The following is a 20765-nucleotide window of genomic DNA, read 5'->3' as shown; positions in this document are numbered from 1 at the left end:
TGATTATGAGTTTTTGATAAATAAATCAATTATTTGTGATGTGTTAAAAGGTAAGCCACTTCCAGTATTGCGTGAGCTATTTTAATTAAACATTTGTTTTAATGTAATAAGATGCAAACGGGCAGGAGGCTCATCTGATGTTAAGTGATACCGCCGCCCATGGACACTCACTTTGCCAGAAGGCTCACAAGTGCGTTGCCGGCCTTTAAAGAATTGGTACGCTCTTTTTTCAAAGACTCTAAGTCAAATTGGTTCGGAAATACTTTAGTGGGCAGCTGGTTCCACATAGTCGTGGTGCGTGGCAAAACTGCCTTGAGAAGTTTGGAACGACGGACGTCGAGGTGATACGGAAAAATATTTGTATTCGAGGAAGAGAGAAGGGAGAATTTCGTTTGTTATAACATAAAAATAAATTTTTACCTTGTTCATTCACTGGATTCGCTTGGTTTTCCATATAGAGTTTACGTAATTCCTCTTCTTGTTCTTCGGACCAGGAGTGCTTGCCTTCCTTGCCCCTAAAGAGTAAACATAAAAGAGTCATCATAGTCGAAGATGATCTTTCTATCAACATGGTACTCACAAAACCTAAACATCTTGATTTTAATAATTTTATTTACAAAAGCACACTGATACATTGGCACTTATAAGCAAACATAATAAACACGAAGAGTAATTCATAAATTATAAAAACTAAAGAGAAATTGCTCTCAACTATGGATATCCAGAGCTAGCTCATTTATCGTGTACAGGAAATTTAAATTTATTTAAAAGATTAGAGAAATCGATCTTACTCATAAATATCTTAAAAGTAACTGGTGTGGTCTCTGGTAGAATGACCAGTACTGTGGCAACACTTTTGTTTCTTTCCATATTTTTGTTATTTTTCTTTTTTGATTATTATTATTTTGTTTGTTTCTCTGTGTGTGTTTCGTTAGTAATAAATGTTATGTTATGATAAACGCAAACGATATATCAATTATTTTCTAAGATTCCCCAATGACAAGATCTTACAGCCTAGTTTCGTAAATTGGCAACTCTTTTCAAAATGCTAATGGAGATTTTTTTTTATCAACGAGTGGCAACATATGTTTTGCGGCCATTATGCGGCCTTTATACAACTGTACCATATTTCAGTATGCTGCGCACGAGACTGTTGTATAACATAATTTTTGTTTCGATGTTTCGGAATCCCATAGTATTTCTCAGAACAAAGCATCATACAGATTCTTTCTGTTTCTTTGTTCTGTAAATGTTAGTTTATTGTCAAAAAGTTTAATGAAACCATTTTGTTACCAATACGATATTATTAGTGAATTATAATATCCCGCTTTCATAGTAATACGAACGAAATTATATTTTTCGACATTCAGCTCCATTCCATTGGAAATACACCATGACGTGACATCATTCAAATCTGACTGGAGCAACTCAAATCAAATTAAATTGTTGTAACCCTTTGAAGGTTTTGGTCTAAGGTTGCTTCTGTTCCTTTAAGCAAGTAGGTCAGCTTCCCTGCCTAAGAAAGGTAGTCTATGGGTATAAAACTTGCTGGTTTCCATTACCGTAAAAACAAGTATAAAATAAAAATTAGGTTTAAAGACATTTATTCTCATAACAGATAATAGTCAGTTACATGAGAACTTATATAATAAAGATACATTTTATTACGTCGTGGGTCATTGAAGAGCTTCAAGGATGAATTAGCGAAGTAGAACTTGGGTAGACTTTCTTTTACGTAGAGAACTGGGATCACTCAAGAGATGTGATGTGATGTCTTTTAGTCTTAATTTCAATATTGCCAGGCTGTCTGCACTTTTATATTTTGTGGAAGTCTATTATACCACAAAATTAAAGTAAGATTCATAGCCGAGACTTAACGCTAATTTACTCAAGATGTCAAAACCAATACGATTTTGATGTATCAAAGTTAACTTAGCTCCGAGCCACGCCTCCAAATGTAATATAAATTATCAAAATATATGAATTAAAAATATTCATGTAAAAAAATAAGCTATAACAATTCGGGGCAATTTGTTTTCGTCGACTCTTAATTACGAATTTGCGTAATCAAAAAGTTAAGGGAACAACATTTTTCTTTGTTTGCTCTGCTCAGATTAAATTTGACCGCCGGGAATGGTTTCATAGCTTTAACGTCTATCAAGATTAATGGTTTACAATGGCTTACGGGAAGACGGAAATTTCAAGGTTCATATTTAAAAATGAAATAAATCAGTAGTGCTACAACCTTTAATAAATAATAGTTAAAAATAACTAAACAACACGCTTTTAAAGCACATCAAACTAAAAAGTGAAAAAAGCGTGGGTTGCTCTATTGGCACAGAGCGCCCCACGCTTTTTCACAATAATACCAGTATTTTTTGTTCATTACCAATTTCAGCCTAAATTAGGAATTATTTTTCACTTTTTAGTTTGATGTGCTTTAAAAGCGTGTTTTTTAGTTTTTTTTAACTATTATTTATTATTTATTTTTTAGTTAATTTTTTTTTTTGATTATTGCATTGTCATCGATCTTTGACAGGTGCGCAAAATTTGAATAAAATCTGTCCGTTTAAAGTGGGTCAAAATCGAGTCCGAAGGAGTCGGTTACATACATACATACATACAGGTGAAGCTAATATTAAGCTTGTAAAAATGATCATGAACAGATTCAGAAATCTGAGGCCAAGACCTAAAGAGGTTGTAGCGCCACTGTTTTTCTTTTTAAAGATGAAAGAAGCTAATGGAAAATTCATCAGATATTTCCTGTTTACTATAGAAGACGCAGTAAACACAAATGTTACTAGGAATTTATGTAAGCCGGAACTTTTAACAGCGATTCCCTTCAAATTGAGCAGACATTTTGTAGGCAAACAAGCCACAATATATGGACTAAGATAGTGTTAATTCGTCCCCAGTCACCCCGCACCATGTAGGACATAATTCACGCAAGCAAAGCCGTTTGCCAAAGCTAGTGGGAGCTGTGATTCTAAGTTATGAGTCGGCCTTGGATTGCATCCAAATACTGATTGTACTATCATGGTTAATTCATAAAGTAATTCCCAATAAAAGTAGTTTCATTTATATAATAATTAAATTAACATATTTAAAATGGAATAATATTTAAAAATCAAAGTCAAATCTTTTATTTCAATTAGGCCTTTAAAAAAAAAAGACTTTTGATAGTCAAAGTTAGAAGTTAAAAATATTTGAAAAATATAATTACTCTAGAGAGAGAGAGAGGTTGTCTTTCCGAATAAAATTGTAACTTATCATTAAATGTATAAGAAGTAATAAAATGTTTGTTTAATATGAGGTACACAAATAGTTGAATTTAGTAGGAAATTAAAGGTTTTTTATTTAATTTATTATATCGTTGCGACTGAAGTTAGTGCGTGCTCCTATTTCACCATGCCTCCTGCTGTTAGAGGACAAATATTTGTTTTTTATTTATTTTATTATTATTTATTTCTAAGATGACAAGTGGAACATGGTTTAATGGTTGCAGCTCCTTACAAACGTTGTCTAAAACGAAAACTTGGCGTTTAAAAAGAGTGGCGGAGAGTTTATTGCTAGATCTTCTCTTCCGTTCTACGCCCTTGATTTGAGAACTGGCAGTAAATGTAAAATTAGAAGCATTTAATGTATATATATTTTTTTTGACGCTCATAAGTGTACATTGTGTTACCTACATGAATAAATGATTTTTGATGTGATTTGATTTGTTATATATGAAGCTCAATTGCCCCAACCTGGTAAGTAAATTTAATTTGTCCTTACTTTCAAAACGCGTTTTGGCCATAACTCACCAATATCCAGATTGAGCATTCTAATTAATTAGGTCTGGATATCCATAGTTGTTTCCTTCACACTTTGAAATCAATTTTCCTTTAGTTGTTTTTTTAAATTTATGCATGGATAGTCACAATAAATCTAGTATTATTTATTTATTCTTTAAATAAAAAGCTTTTGTAAATGAATTTATTAAACTAATAATTGTTTAAATATCTTAAGTATGGTTTAATTTTTGCAGTTCCTTACAAGATTACCTTGTTAAGCGATTCCAAAGAGTGGAGATCAGTAACTTGCCTGTTTATTTACGGTGTAAATAATATGAATAAAATATTTTAGAATCTTGTTAAGCAGCGATAGAAATGGAATTGAATTTCTGCTCGTATTCAAATACTTAGCACTTACCGTTGGTCGTTATACAGATCGTATCCGCACTCAACTTCGACCGCGTCCTTCGAGTTGGTCCAGAAAAGAAGTTCGATAAAAGCCTTCGGACTGCGCGATGCGATATCCGTGAATTTCCTTATAACGTAAATCGCGAATTTTTCCAACTCCTGTATAATAAGTTATTTAATAAACATTTTAAACGCGATTTCGATGATTTCTCAGGATGCTTTTAATAATGATACATTATTGTTTACTTTTTGAAGTTATACTTGAAAGTGAAATTTTACGATGCGCGCGCACCGTGACACAAAATTAACAGAATGAAGTTGCCCACGGAAGATGCTACGGCATTGGACATAATTTAAAAACAACATTCGAATAATAATAGAATTTATGTTACACTTAGTGTAAGAGAATAATAATAAATATTTAATTTTTCAAATGTAAACTGAACTTTATTGACTATATTGACCCCCTTTTCCAGTCTTTGATTATTTAATTGTAATGAATTATTTGCATGCAATCAAAAAATATTTTTATAATGCCAAAGAAGTATAACTTCTTACGCGCGTACATAAGTACACGCACTCTTTTTTTTATGTTACAGGAGGCAAACGGGCAGGAGATCCACCTGATGTTAAGCCCACGGACAGAAGGCTCGCAAGAATTGGTACACTCTTTTCTCGAAGGACCCTAAGTCGAATTGGTTAGGAAATACTTCAGTGAGCAGCTGGTTCCACATAGTGGTGGTGCTCGGCAGAAATTGCCTTAAGAAACGCTCAGTAAAAAATGCTTATTATTTATTATAACACACGTGGAATAAATTTCGGCAATCTCCTAAACAAGTAAGAAAGCCTGAGTGGGCAGAATATACAACCTAGTTAAACATGTATTTTTATATTAATTTTGATTCTCTATTATAGCATTAGCAGATCGTGTGGTACAAAAACTGAACTATTAAGTCAAGATCGCAACCGCTATTGGAAGTTACAGAGTACCAACGCAGGGGCACAAAGAGGGACTTTCAAATGTTTGTATATATATTCTTCATTCAGCAGTACAGTTAATACGAAACAATTATATAATGTTGGTGATTAAATAAAATAACACGTGAGTTATGTTACCTAATATTAGTTAAGTTACATAATATACTGAACTTAACTCGTGGTAATATAAGAATTTTATTAGATTTTTGTATTTTATATATATTTTTTAATAACACAAAATCATATCTGTCATTTTAAATAGAACAAATACAAATAGGCATGAAGCTGGTGCCCGATTTATAAAACTGAGAAATAATCTATATCGTCTATGCTTACCTTAAAATGTTGAATGTTATTCGTCAAAACCCTTTGAAATATCAAAAACAGTGAGGCCTGAAACATCATGGCTGGTCTTCTGCAGTCCCACGCAATTCTGTGCAGCATTTTAGCTATGCAGTGGTTTGTGTATGGCGTGTTCTTTTCAAAACGGTCTAGTAAGGACACGCAGGCGCTCACTACGCGTGGATGGCAGAATCTTAAAAAGGTATTTAAAAAAAAAAAAATTATTTCATAATATCATAAGCATTGTGTTTGTCGCCGTCCACACCACTAAATATATTCAAATAATAATTTTGTTTTTTGTAATTGGACAATAAATTATAATTTTTTTTCCTCACAGCGATAAGGCCAGTTGACCTTCTTTTCATTATTCATACATGTAACAAAGTGTTAATAAATAAATAAATTCTAAGAATATTTTTTTATAATCTAAGAATCCCAAACGCGCTGTGGTTACGAAAATCAATTAACCTTTCCCTTGAAAGCACTTATAAAACAACTAATTCGTAATTGATCCTTGTTCTTGTGTGGCCTGGTGCTGCTTAATAAATAGGTAATCATAATTGCGTATTGGCCTAGTGGCTTTAGCGTGCGACTCTCCCATCCCTGAGGTCGTAGGTTCGATTCCGGCTGTGAACGAACTGCGAAGGAAAATATCGTGAGGATCGCCATAGACCTATAAAATCCACGGCGTGTGTCAGCCACAGACTGATCACCTACTTGCCTATTAGATTGACAAATGATCATGAAACAGATACAGAAATCCGAGGCCCAGCCCTAAAAAGGTTGTAGCGCCATTGATAACTATAATTGCGTAGACTATATGTCAAAAACTATTAGAATTTTCATTTTGATAAATTTTGACACGCATAGATTTAAATTCGGTTAAAAATAATCATACCTTTGCATGAAGTCTTGGAAATCAAATTCCGTTTCCACAACAGATGTGGTTCTGTCCTCTTCCTCGTCTAATAAGAAATTACAATGAAAATGTTTATATTACAAAGTGGTGCAAAGAATTAATAATAAATATAATTAAATTGAAAAAAATACTTTGATATGAAAAACTAAATAAATTTAATGTCTTTACCTTCTTCGTCATACTCTGAATTTTCTTCTTCCTGCTCTTGAACGGTTTCTAAAATAAAAAATATTCTGTCACATATCATAATTAATCATATTTTTGAAGTTATACTTCTTTAGGCGCGTTATGAAAAATTGATGAGAGTGAAATTTTACGATGCGCGCGCACCGTTACACAAAATTAACAGAATGAAGTTGCCCACGGAAGATGCTACGGCATTGGACATAATTTAAAAACAACATTCGAATAATAATAGAATTTATGTTACACTTAATGTAAGAGAATAATATTAAATATTTATTTATTTAATTTTTCAAATGTAAACTGAACTTTATTGACTATAATGACTCATTTTCCAGTCTTTGATTATTTAATTGTAATTAATTATTTGCTTGCAATCAAAAACTATTTTTAATAATGCCAAAGAAGTATAACTTCTTATGCGCGTACATAAGTACACGCACCCTTTTTTTTCTTCTAGGTAATCATAGATTCGGCATTAGAAAGTTTTATGTTAAACAAAACTATTGCATGTCATACTTTACAAGTTTTTAAGAAACCTTCGCGGTACACAATTCAGTTTATTCTCTCAGGAATTGAACCCAGTAATCGAAATGAACTCGGCTCACGGAAACGATTGATTATCAAAAATTTTGACAGCACATCAAATTGTTTATTTTTTGATTTATTTTACTAAAATAAAAACATGATTTCAAAAAATATTATGACTAATATATAACTTAAGATTATAACACAAATTACCAGCAAATAGATATATTTAATGTTACTAAGAAAAGCTTAATAAATAATATAAAAACTCTGGTATATTTATTAGAAATAATAGCTTTGTTATTGCTTTTTTATATTAAATATATTATAGTGATCAATGCATAAATCTATTTAAATACAATTAAAAGGAAAATTAAATTAATCAATTTACCGTCATTTTCCACTCCCAAATCCGTATTATAAATAGTTTCCAACATATCCAACTCTTCGTGTTCCTGGATGCCTTCAGTGCCAAATATACCCTCCTCGGGCCACACTTCTCTAAAAAATATTGAGAATTCCTTTCAAACTAAAACATTTCGAATTAATCCAACTTAAACCATGAGCAAGATTCTTTAATTTTTTGTAACAGGAGGCAAACGGGCAGGAGGTTCACCAGATGTTAAATGATGCCACACATTGCCAGAAAGCTCGCAAGTGCGTTGCCGGTCTTTTAAGTCCATTATTATCGAATTTTCATGAATCCTGTTGTGGTGAACATTAAAATGTCATCAAAATATAACTTGATGAACTTGATAAAAAAAATCTCGCGGTTCGGTTCTGCTATCGTACAAATTATTTGAAGAAGTTTAATCAGTATGAGGGTGTGCAATTATTTAATCAATTACCGTCTAAAATTCTTAATATTAGCGTATTTAAGATACATAACATCATATAAAGATACATATCAGAATGAGCCTGGACTAAATTGGGACGGCTGATGGCGACGTGTATCTCGTTCGTATACATATTATGTTTCTCATTTAAATAAAATACATTCTTTTCTGTAATGAGAAATAAAGTTCTTTAAACATTAAAAGGTTGTAATCCATGTAATACCAAGTGGGTTAATTTATTCAGTCCCCAAGAGACCCTTTGTCCTAAGTTATTACGTAATTACCTAACCTAACAACATCTTAGTGACCCTATGAATATTTAAAAAAATGTTTAAATAGATAGATTAGGCCATTCATGCTTCTACTTTTATTCTCAATAAAGTTTTATCATTGGATGTCAAGGCAGAATACAAACTGAGCGTACACACTATGTGGAACCAGCTACCCACTGAAGTATTTCCCTACTAATTCGACTGAGGGTCCTTCAAGAAAAGAGCGTACCAATTCCTAAAAGGCCGGCTACGCACATGCGAGCCTTCTGGCAATGTGAGTGTCCATGGGCGCTACTTAACACTACGTATAGGTTGCTTCCTGTTACATTAAAAAAAGGCTTAAAAGCTTGGGTATGTAATATACATATTACATGGGCTTATATATATGTAAATTAAACAGGAATCAATCTCCTGTAAAAGTATGTACCATATTATATAAAACTACTTTAAAAACGCATTTTTTTTTAATATAAATTGTCTCTGCACACAATTTAATATTACGATCTAACTTACGACTAATATATAATGTACCTATTATAATTTAATTTACTAAATTTTTACATAGTGTCCAATAACACTACTTAGAGTCTATTAAGGGGAAGACACTCTGACCTTGTGAAGTTTATTTAATGGTAATAAATAAAAATATTATTATTTCCTGTCGTAAGATTTATGCTGCATCATATATATATATAAATGAATTGCCGTTCGTTGGTGGTAAAACTCGTGAATAGCTGGACGGCTAATTTTGATCTTAAAATATTAGGTGGAAGTTCAGGGAAGGTTTAAACAGTGGACATTTATTATAAAAAAATTATTAAAACAAAAATAATTTAATTTTCATATGATGTCTCTTCTATAATAAAACAGCTGGACCAATTCTGATAAGTATTCCAGTGGAATCGAGAATGGTTACAAATAGATTTTTATAAGTTAGATTTTTTTGTATAGGACGTCTGTCTGGTCCGCTAGTAAGTAATAATCAAACCTGGCAGCTCTAAAGGTCCCCAAGGCATCTTCGTATTTGTGATCTCGCATCAACTTTTGTATCTTCTTCATACAGTCTTCTCTAGAAAAAATAATACCGGTCTTTACATACTATGTAGTAAGGTACAAATGGGTGTTAATAAGTATGAAACAGTCAAAAGGCTGACGACAGCAGACATTCACACAGTTTTGGGGTGATGGATGGAAGAAGCAAGAATTTATCCAATTGGATTTAATACTATAATACAATATTATTAATGAACGAATCTTTATTGAAGAGCAGTGTTCGCTTGGTGGCTTTAGCGTGCGACTCTAATCCCTGAGGTCGTTGGTTCGATCCCCGGCTGTGCACCAATGGACTTTTCTATGTGCGCACTTAACCTTCTCGAACGGTGAAGGAGGATCGTGAGGATACTTGCCTTTGACCCAAAAAGTCGACGGTGTGTGTCAGGCTGATCACCTACTTGCCTATTATTAAAATATGATGAAACATATGAGGCCCAGACCTTAAAAGCACCTCTGATTGCATATAATCTGTATTGCATGAAGTTATTATATATAAACATACTTTTGTTGATCAATAGGTGTGTCTGATGCGGCATCGAATGGCGGCGGATAGGTGTCAAGCTGTGAAGTGAGGACCACAGCCATTTGTTCCCGCACTGCCTCCCATTGAGGTATGGGCTTTGTGGCTTGCGGCTTTTGCCGGGGTTTTTGCTCTAAAGGGGAAACACGGGGGAATTAATAGTCTAGACGCGTTTACATTATGACTGACAATAAAGTATAGAGTTGTGTGTTATTTGTATAAATTCAATGGAATGCATTATTCATTGTTTTTGTCTTGGGTAACTGTTAAAAAAGATATTGCTCCTTTACTGTATCGTACTATTGAAATATACAATTAGTTAATAGGCGTAATGTATTATTGTATTAGGATATTGTATCAAGTATGTGAATGTTATAATATTTTTAATGAGAAATAAAAAAATATCTTAAAGCGTAAACAACAGTCGTTCGTTACTTCGTATAATATATCGCTTTTCCCAGGGATCAAAGTCGTAAACGCAAAATCTTTTTTTTTAGGAAAAATAAAAGGTCTATTATTACTAGGATATTACATTACATATACAAACTAAAGCCAGTTGACACTCAGCTTCAAACAAAGAGATACATTTAACATACATCCCTCCAACCACCGCCACCGAACTTCACTCACGGAAGATAATAATTTCGAAGAGACTCCTTCGCTTATATCTAAAATTATCTTTGAAAAAAACTAAGTATTGGAACGGTATTTAGTCCTTGTATAACATTAAAAAAAAAATCAAATTCAGCCCATCCGTTTATATGGGAATTATAAAAAGCCGTGCTCTAAGCCGTAAGCAATAATATCTACGTGAGCGCACACGTTCCTTTTGACGAGTCGAGTGTTTCTTTACACTTGGCTTACTCTATTGTCTATATTCATTATTTTTATTCCATTAAATGTGTAATAAAATATAATACGAATTGCCATACGTAAAATTCAATTTTTTTTAATCCCAGCACCAATAGTAGTGGATAAAGATAATTATTAGTACTATGTAATTGTACTTTAAATTTATTTTTGGGAGGGAAAGATGTAAAGGAATAAATATATTTATTAGTTTAGATTATTTATTATCTTTTGTGTGTGTGATGTTTTTTAGTCTGTGGAAAAGACGCTCGTTTTGGTCTGTCATTTAAATATTAATACGAAGAATTTTTTTGTTAAAACATTTTGGATCATAAAAGAAATAGGATAAAAGTGTTTTAAAGTAAAATAACAAACTCTAAATGTTGTTTCTTAAAATACATATTTCATTTAATTTAAGTTTCATTCATATGTTTGAGATTTAGAGGGATTAAATGAAAATAACGTAATGGTACACGATAGATATGTTTGAATATGACTGTGTGTATCACTTATGTGTGATTTACGCTAAGACACAGAGACTTAGCGAGAGTAAGCAATATAGGGGGGATTTTTTACACGCTTTATATTAGCTTCACCTGTATGTATGTAACCGACTCCTTCGGACTCGATTTTGATCCACTTTAAACGGACAGATTTTATTCAAATTTGCGCACCTGTCAAAGATCGATGACAATGCAATAATCCGAAAAAAAAAAAAATTAACTAAAAAATATAAATATTGTGTGCTACTGTGTATACTGTGCCATATTTTTCGTCTATAGAGCAATCCACGCTTTTTCACAATAATACCAGTATTTTTTGTTCATTACCATTTTCAGCCTAAATTAGGAATTATTTTTCATTTTTTAGTTTGTAAGCACATCAAACTAAAAAGCGTGTTTTTTAGTTTTTTTTAACTATTATTTTTTTTTTCTTTGATTTTCTTATTTGGTGGTTACGTCAACAGTAATTATTTGTTTTCTTTTTACACATATTACTCACACATTGTCTATGTTTGAAAACTAAATGCATTTTAGAGGATTCCGCCAAAAAATGAATACGTTTATATACTACTATTTTTTTTAAAAGCTTTGCTTAGTTTTGCTGAGACGAGGGGGGAGATAAATTGCAGTAAATCTATTTGAACGGCCCCTATGTCAAAATCCATAAATCTTCTAGTCCACAACCTTACTTTTGAAAATACATATATAAAGCTTAAAATATATAATTCATGATTTACATAAAGATATGATAAAAATTAACATCGTAATATATCGGTCCATTTATTAAAAAACTGCAATATTGTCTTTCTCGGGTACTAACTTTCAATTTAACGTCAATTAACTAGAACAAACCCGGAATAAAATATGTCAATGTGTTGTTATGTAGGACACAATTTGCTAACTAATTAAATTGTTTTACTTACTTTTTGCTTTCGTCTTCTTACGAACTTTCTTTTGTACCACTAATCCAGTCTTCTTACAATAATGTTCCAGCATTTTCAAGAATAAATGCACTGTCTCTACTAAGTCCAATAAATATGACCTTAAATTTAAAAAACAACGTTAAAAACTGGCAAGAAATGACCATTAAAACATTTAAAAAAATCGGTTGTCTGTAAAGTCGATTTACTGACGATAGTTGAACGTGACAACGTCATAAAAAATATTGATGGATGGTTGCATTTTTTTTTAAATTAAATTTTATTTGTTTGATAGGTATTTTGTATAGATATACGGCCAAAATTAATAATGTATCCTCAATCTATGATTATAACCAATCTTGGACTGATTCATATCTAAAGACCGATCTCCAATCTGCATGCCAATAAACATTTCTGCTATCCGATTGTTTATTTGACAAAAGATTGACAGCAATCTTTTGCGTGATCCTTGCCTCTCGACCGCGTTTCGTTCAATGCAATATGTTGTGTTCAAGCAGAAGAATAGAGAAGGAGGTAAATGGAAATCACAATTGAATTGATCAAGTTACATTTATTTGTACGCATAAATACAATTATGTCAATTTTAAATGGAACGCCTCAGAGCGAGGTAACGCCTCAGAGCGAGGTAACGCCTCAGAGCAAGGTAACGCCGCATGAGTCATGTTTTTTCGTGCGTGCAGCCGGCTCCATCGATTTATAAGACGTTGTCACGTCAAAAAATCATCTCAACTAACTTCGACTGATATCTTTATGTTCTAGGATTTTTTTTACAACACAGGGTGCAGGAAGCTCATCTGATGATAAGTGATACCGCATGAACAGTCAATGTCAGATGGCTCGCGAGTACGTTGCTTTTTAAGAATTGGGACGCTGTTTTCTTGAAGGACCCTAAGTTGAATTGGTTCGGAAATACTTCAGTGCGCAGCTGGTTCCACATAGTAGTGCCAGGCAAAAGCTGCTTTAAAAACACTCAAGTATCTGATCCCGGCATCGCACGATATTTATTTTCATATATTTTTGGAAACGTCCTGATGGATAACGTAGCATTCTGATAGTGAATAATTTTTGAGCTTTGTTTACTCATAAATTTTATCGAGTACTAAATAAATTTAAAATTCGTATATAAATATTTTTTTGTTGTATATGCAAGCAACGTTTGATTAAAATGATTCCTGATTCACAAAAAATATGTAAAAAAAGAAACCAGTATAAGGAAAATAGATATATACAAGAAGAATTACTAGGCACAAAAAAATAGAGGATAGGAGAAGAAAGCAATCACTTAAAAAGCCGGCAACGAACTCGCGTTGAGCATTGAGTGTCCATGGCTGGCATCACTTAACATCAGATGAGCCCCCTGCCCGTTTGCCCTTGTTCTATATAAAAAAATACAATAAAGCGAAATATGTCAAAAATCAACTCTATAATAAAAAATACAGAATACGCAATACAGAGCAAGCAATAGGATATAAAAAAACACACCTTGGCATTTTATTATCGTCGTAATCCAAAAAAATCGTCAATATAAACTCACGATACTCCAACACATAGAAAACATTACTTTTGATCACTTTAGCGGAATCTTTGACCGATACATCGCTACTTTTGTCCATTTCTAGTAATGTATTCAAGAGTTCCTTGTAACATCGTAAAGCTAGATGCAACCTCCTAACCCACGGATAGAATTTATTTTTCTCGACACGAATCATATCGTGATATTTCTCCATTTGCTGTTGTACATAATGAAACATTGGTACGGACATTGTTTCGCTAAAAATAAATACATTTTACGAAACTATTGTTTAAATATTGTTATAATAACATAGTAAACAATGGACCTTTTAGGTCTGTGCATCATATTTATACGTTCTAAAACAATGTGTATGTCTAAAAAAATATAAGATAATATGACACATATATTTAACACACATACACATCAATTATATAAGAACATAAGTAATCTATCAAAGGAAAAAATTTAAGCAAACAAACATAAAATAAAAAAACAGTAATTACCTAAACTAAATGAAAACTTAAACCACAACTTTGTCAATCTAATAGGCAAGTAGGTGATCAGCCTCCTGAGCCTGACACATGCCGTCGACTTATGGATTTGAGGCAAGCCGGTTTCCTTACGATATTTTCCTTCACGGTACGAGCGAATGTTAAATGCGCAACTAGACAGAAAGTCCATTGGAGCACAGCCGCGAATCGAACCTACGATCTCAAGAATTAGTCGCACGCTGAAGCCACTAAGCCTAATACCGCTCGATTAAAATGGTTATGGTTGAATTAAAGGCTAGATAGATAAATCTATCTAGTTGGTTTATACGCAGCTGAATTTGTAAGGAAACCCATTTTGTAATTAGTAATTAATTAAAAAATATTTGCCGATTAAAACAAAAATACGTTGGAATACGATTCTTAATCAATAAGGCAAATTGACCGTGACAAATTTATAAAAATATATATCAAAGTTTAATTTAGGTCCAGGATTTGAACTCGAGACTGTTAGATCTGCAGTCGAACAAAGAGGAAGTGGGCGTGTTAATAATAATAATTAAGGCTCTAATACTTTAAATTGTTATATTATATGAATCTGCAAGGTGAACTGGCTGTTATATTTATTCATAATAGGTTAACAAAATTCTGACGTTGAAAAATCATTAATGTATAGTCCTGTATCGAAAGGTAAGATTCTGTACGTCAAAAGTTGTTTTAAAACATACAAACAGACCCAACGCATGCACATACTCGTTTCCTATATTCATTACGGTCAACTTAATGAAATTCCCATTGCCCCATTGCCAAGACAAAATCCACGAGGGCTCAACTGTGGATGGTAACAATATATATATGACTTACCTTACTAAACCCACGTTGAACTTGTGTCCCCTATTGAACTCCATGAAAAATTTCATTGTCCATAAGTAATATGATTCGTCATTTTGCTGTGCTTTGGCCCTAACTAACACGTCTTTCACATAGTGCATTAACGCGTTATATGAAGAATTAAGAAATTCTATACAGAATTCTTTAAGAAATAGCCTGAAAATATTTTAAACTTTGAGTAAGACCTCTCTTTTTATCATAGCTTGAATATAATTTGTTAGAAAGAGACATAGTATTTTAGGTTTCTGATTTTTCTGAACTGATTTAGGTTTTATGAATTAAAGAGACGACAAAATTTAATTTTTGAAGTGAAAACTTCTTTAGCGGCGTTGTACACTTTTTTTGGATTGGGTAATAAATGTTAAACTCGCGTCAGGACACGTGACCTGATCGAAAATTCGTAAGACAGATGGAGAGTAGACAGCTGACGCGACGTATTTAATGTAATATAGATTGTCATGTTTGTGTACGATAGCGCAATAAATAAATATTGTATTCTACCACATAAATGATAGTACTTTTATACTGATAATTAAAGCAATTCGTGCAAAATTATTCCCTAACCATTCCAAAATATCAAAAATGCACAATGTTAATATTCAAGTTTTCACTTCTGCCGAACTCGTCGTTTTTTTTCTATTTAAATAACTCATTTCAAGTTTCACTGAACTTAGATAAAATATATCTTAATAGATTTGCGTTTCCTTTTAAAAATTCTTTAAATTTATTTTAAAAAATGTTTTCTAAAATATATATTGCAAAAAACATATACAGTTACACTTTAATATCACATACACAAATATCGGTTTTATTAAGATTTATAGAAATATTGATTTTAAAATACATTCTTATTTTAATGAAATAATGACTTACCTCACAGCAAATGGCGACCTCCGTTCCATAGCCCCAGTTTCAACGGGCCTTCTATTCTTCGGTCTAACTAATTTAGACTTCTTGCTACCATTGAAGTCTAAATTGGATATTTTATTTAACGGCTTTAAGCTGATTAATTCGTTCTCCGATATCGACTTCATGTTTTGTATCACATAGGTACCTCCAAACCTAGAGTGCCTGATAATAAAACATAAATTAGTTATACTAATTATTTTTTAGAATTTCTGAAGTGAAAATTCTTTAGAATCGTTGTGATTTCAAACCGGATGCAACGGAAAAAGCGACAGTAAAAAGAGACAGACGCATAAATTCGTAGGATTTAGCGTGGGAGAGAATGAGATGGGAAGAATTGTGCAGTGTATAAACTTTAAATTGGCGTGTATTTGATCATTTTCTGAATTAAAAAAACATAGATGTGCAAAAAATTAAATAAGTAATAATCATCGAATTTCAAACTTCCACTATTTTAGTTTTTTCAAATTAAAGATTGATATTGATATTAAACTTATAAATGAAAATTTAACATAGTTCTACATTTAGTTAGTGAAAAAAGTATTATTTACATATTATTCATTATAAAAACTTTGTTTTTGATGGTTTCATTTCTACCACGTGTGAATTGCACACATGAGTTTTTTTAACATTAACTGTAACTGTTTGACACATTTTGACCAAGTACGTGTACTACATATGGGTGATCCATTAATCAATATTTTGTAAAATAATTATTTCAGGTACTCCTAAACTACTGGACCGCTTGGGATTTTTTTTTCTACCAAACACAAAATAGAGTGCGACTTTACATGAACTACAATCTAGCCTGTACAATAATTATGGCTAATAAGTAATATTATGTTGACTTCATTTACTAGAATACTAATGAATAGCTTAAACTAAGGTAATGTTCATTAACAGTCTTAGTGTTCTATAATGTTTTGACACTATGTTCCTATGTCCAAGATACAGCACTTGCACTTATATTCACTACACTAGGTTTATTAACTCAAAAGGTTTAGTTCACTTTAGGCGATTTATTCCTGTTGAGTTAAGAAGTTTGATTGCCTCAGCTTTCACATGATATAATATATGATATGTGATAAAATTAAGTTCTAATTCAAGTGCACGAAATACCATTACTAAAATTCTGTCTGTAAGTAAATATTATCTGTGTTACAACACGTCGAAATGCTACACCTACCTAGTAGAAGAGTATTGGCGGATCTTATTAACTCTTTCTTTAGTCTCTGACAGTCTCAACGTCAATAATTCTTGTTCATCACGTAATTTCTCATCAACACTACGCTGTAAGGCTGCATCGGCCAGTCCAGATGGATTTTGTTCCCGCAGTAGATGAGTTATGATTTCTAAGATATGCATGAAATATTGTTTCTCGTTCTCTGATGACATATATAGTAATAGATCTAGGATGCCCGATTGATTTAGTCCCCATAAAACCTTAAAAAAGTATTATTATTGTGTATTGAATGTTTCACATCAGCCAAGTGAAATACTACCTACATCTTTATTAGAGAATTTGGAAGTTACTTGAGATCTCTTTTGTCGGAACAATTTGGCCTAGAAACAGCTAGAAAGCGACTTGTTTTAAAAAGGTCAACAAAAACATAATGTAAAAGCAGACACAGAAAGATGTCTGACTCTTGGCTACAAAGAAAAGTCAGTCTTTGTGTAACTGAATTTTAAACTTAAATATCTGGATTATTCATTAAATACAGACATAGACTTAACATTTATTACATACGAAAACACACATACACACATAAACACACAAAATAACAATACTCAAAGAAAAAATAGAATTACTAATTGAATAATGTTTTTTCAACTCATGGCAGGATTAAAGAGTTTGTTTGATGAGTACTACTAGACTATATTACTAACATCATTTCCAAGATTATAATATAAAAATTGTGTATGCATTGACATTGGGAAATATTTGGGATTATACATTATACAAGTAATGGCATTGTACAGCAACATGTTACCTGATCATGTATGCTAGCATCATTTTCTGGTCTCTTTTCCTTATCCAGGTCTGCTGGAACATGCAGTACATTTCTTATTAAGATTAATATCCTCTCTATAACTAGCCCTGTGTCTTCATCTCTCTCCGACCAGTCCTTAAATAAATATAATTATTAATTTACTGTAGTTTAGGAATACCAAGAGTAGTAGTATATTAGTTATATATATTTCTAGAATTTAGAAGGTCAGCCATTAAGATGTCTATACCAATTTATTTATTCAATTAAGTTATTTTATATAATAATAAAAAACAATAGTTTTAAACAAAAAGGTTATATTATATTTGTGGAAGCTACATTTTATATTTTAAAATTTAAGTAGAACTGCTATATGCTCAAAAATACACAAGTAACTTACAATCTCTAAAATCTTAGCCAGCTTTTTAGCAAACACCTGCCAAGTCTCAACTTTCGTGAATGCCTCCTCCTTATATGACTGTAAATGAGATAGAATCTGCAAGTAATTATGTCGAGCAGTCCTCTCTGCTGGAACTTCTTCTCTGTATAGCAATAATGCTGGATTTGTTAAGTTGACTATCAGGCTGAAAGCACATAATTAATTTAGAAGAATGCTTATGAAGTATTTGCTTTTACAAGGGCTAATAAATATATGTAAAAGACTCGTCAAATTAATTCCACTGTGTAAAAAATCTTAATCAATGTAAGCTTAGATAGATATGAAACTTGTTTTCTACTACTTTAAAGCTACAACAAAGGTTACAAAACATGATGTAACAATTTCAGAGGCCAGAAATAACACTTAAAAGTTTCTGTATAACAACAAACTTACCGTAGAGTTACGTCGAATAGTTCAGTATTCTCCCAATGGTCAATCAACATTGGCAATAGATCAGTTTGTAGAACTTTAGTTTGCCCCAAATGCATCCGAATCTCATGATCCTCGCCGTCTCTCCTCATATATCGTATTAAATCTTTAACTGTGTTTAAAGTAAAGTCATCTATCATGTATTTCCCAGTCTTCTTGTTGAAAGTTCCTAAAGCATTGCAAGTTGCCGAAAGTTCCGCCGATAGTAGTGAACTCATTTTCAATATATTACTGGCGAAACAAATACAAATTAACTTGTAAACGAATTATGTAAAAGTTAACTTTATTTCACATTCCACATTTAATTGTAAAGTTTTCACTGTTTACACTTACAACTTACAAGTAATTGTGACATTTAAAATGCCGCGAAAATGATTCTTGTTTACCTTTATCTGACAGATGTATCGACGGTTCAGTGACATTGAGTGTTGGCGTTTTTGCGCGGTAACATTTAAATGTTATCAATATTTTTTGTTTTTTGATTGATGTTTTGATGAAGTTTATTATACATTTCAATAAAGCTATGTTTATTAGCGTAAAGTTACATAATCCAGAAGCACATCACTTAACTTATTTGAACTGGCTAAATGCCAGTTGGAACGTAAAGTTGAGTCCTGACTCCTGGCGTGCTACCAATCGCAAGGATTATCTTGCTACAATAGCGATCGGATTTTACACAAGCTTACTCGTAATATGACTTAAATATAAAAGCCGTAATAAAGAGTAAATGTAATTTTATTTTTTCCTTTATAAACAAAAACCTTTTCGTCGTTTAGGGACAGAAAATTTATCCCACTATATTACGGATAGGTGTAGAATCCATAAAGAATGTTTATGTTTCTTCCACTTTAGAGTGCTATTACTACGAGCATTTCTATTTGGCTACTGTAGTGAATGAGCAACTTACAATAGTTAAATATTCTGTAACTGCAGTCCAGTTAAAATATTTAGAATTCAGTTCAAATTTTCTTATTAATATTTTAGCTATAGACTTTTTGGTAAATTAATGATTATAAAATAATCTTCATAACCACTATCCTACAAATAACTACGACCCAACAATACAATTATTGTATTGTTGGGTCGTAGTAGACTAGAGAATGTGATATTGTCTATATTTATTGTGGAATTGAGTTATAGGACTGTTGACAACAGATAAATGAATAAAAATATTTTCAAAAATATTTATTACTATAAACTATTAACTTCGTAAAAATTGTTTTATGTAGAATATCCTAAATATCTTTATTTGTTACTAAAGTATTGTGCGTCACTGCAAAATTTCAAGTTACCCTGCCCTTGGATCAATATATAAATTTAACTATAATAATTATAAAATTCCCAATGAGTATTTCAAGTACCTACCATAGCAATTTATAACGAAATATCTACATCCTAGCGCATTTAAAATTCAATTAAACCGCGACCACCCTCTGTGTAAATATCTGGAAAATACAAATATGCACAGGCTTATTATGGAGCGTTGTATCTCTACGGATCTCTATTATATATTTAGGTATGTATACCAGGCCATAAACTCCAAAAAAAAAAATAGGTCTGTAGTTAGCTTCCTTTGTTCATCATCTGAGGTGAGACTTGGTTTGAGGATAATTAAGGAAATCAGATCGAAAAATAATTTTACTTCTACATGTATAGTAACGGTTAAATACAAAAAATTGCGTTCGTTACAAAAATCACATAAAATACTTTTTTAGAAAAAAAAACGGACTAATTCACAGACAACGTAACAAATTCTCAAAAAGCTGTCCAGGCTAGAAACTTAACCTAATAACTAATTACAGTTGAATTGTTACAATTTTGCTTGAAATCGCAGAAATTAAAGACTAAGAAAGCTTACATTTCTATTCTAAATCGCATATGAAATTTATTAGTCAAAAATGTCTTTTCTCTATGAAAATTATCATTTTTAATCTACGTTTGATTGTGATTTCTGATGTTTCACAATTTGTTGTAGGTACATCTGTGTAACCTCTTACATATTA

The 20765-nt window shown here is 31.9% G+C and overlaps 1 protein-coding gene across 1 annotated transcript in view; it reads right to left on the bottom strand.

The window, feature by feature from the left end:
- Nucleotides 1–19108, bottom strand: part of LOC125063636 (protein timeless homolog) — a 30772-nt gene extending 11664 nt beyond the window's left edge. Inside the window, exons 1-16 of the mRNA XM_047670174.1 lie at nucleotides 18727–19108; nucleotides 18295–18478; nucleotides 17898–18032; nucleotides 17093–17349; nucleotides 15874–16071; nucleotides 14974–15156; nucleotides 13591–13878; nucleotides 12091–12209; nucleotides 9798–9948; nucleotides 9231–9311; nucleotides 7526–7635; nucleotides 6592–6639; nucleotides 6403–6469; nucleotides 5499–5697; nucleotides 4195–4343; nucleotides 421–515 (exon numbers count right to left, since the gene is read on the bottom strand). Coding sequence (XP_047526130.1) covers nucleotides 421–515; nucleotides 4195–4343; nucleotides 5499–5697; nucleotides 6403–6469; nucleotides 6592–6639; nucleotides 7526–7635; nucleotides 9231–9311; nucleotides 9798–9948; nucleotides 12091–12209; nucleotides 13591–13878; nucleotides 14974–15156; nucleotides 15874–16071; nucleotides 17093–17349; nucleotides 17898–18032; nucleotides 18295–18478; nucleotides 18727–18980 — 2518 coding nt within the window. The 5' untranslated portion in view covers nucleotides 18981–19108. The remainder of the gene's footprint in view (nucleotides 1–420; nucleotides 516–4194; nucleotides 4344–5498; nucleotides 5698–6402; nucleotides 6470–6591; nucleotides 6640–7525; nucleotides 7636–9230; nucleotides 9312–9797; nucleotides 9949–12090; nucleotides 12210–13590; nucleotides 13879–14973; nucleotides 15157–15873; nucleotides 16072–17092; nucleotides 17350–17897; nucleotides 18033–18294; nucleotides 18479–18726) is intronic.
- Between the last annotated feature and the right edge of the window lie 1657 nt (nucleotides 19109–20765).

This window comes from Pieris napi, chromosome 3 (assembly GCF_905475465.1).
Source record: "Pieris napi chromosome 3, ilPieNapi1.2, whole genome shotgun sequence".
NCBI classification, from domain to species: domain Eukaryota; kingdom Metazoa; phylum Arthropoda; class Insecta; order Lepidoptera; family Pieridae; genus Pieris; species Pieris napi.
This window is presented reverse-complemented; position numbering and strand designations above follow the sequence as displayed.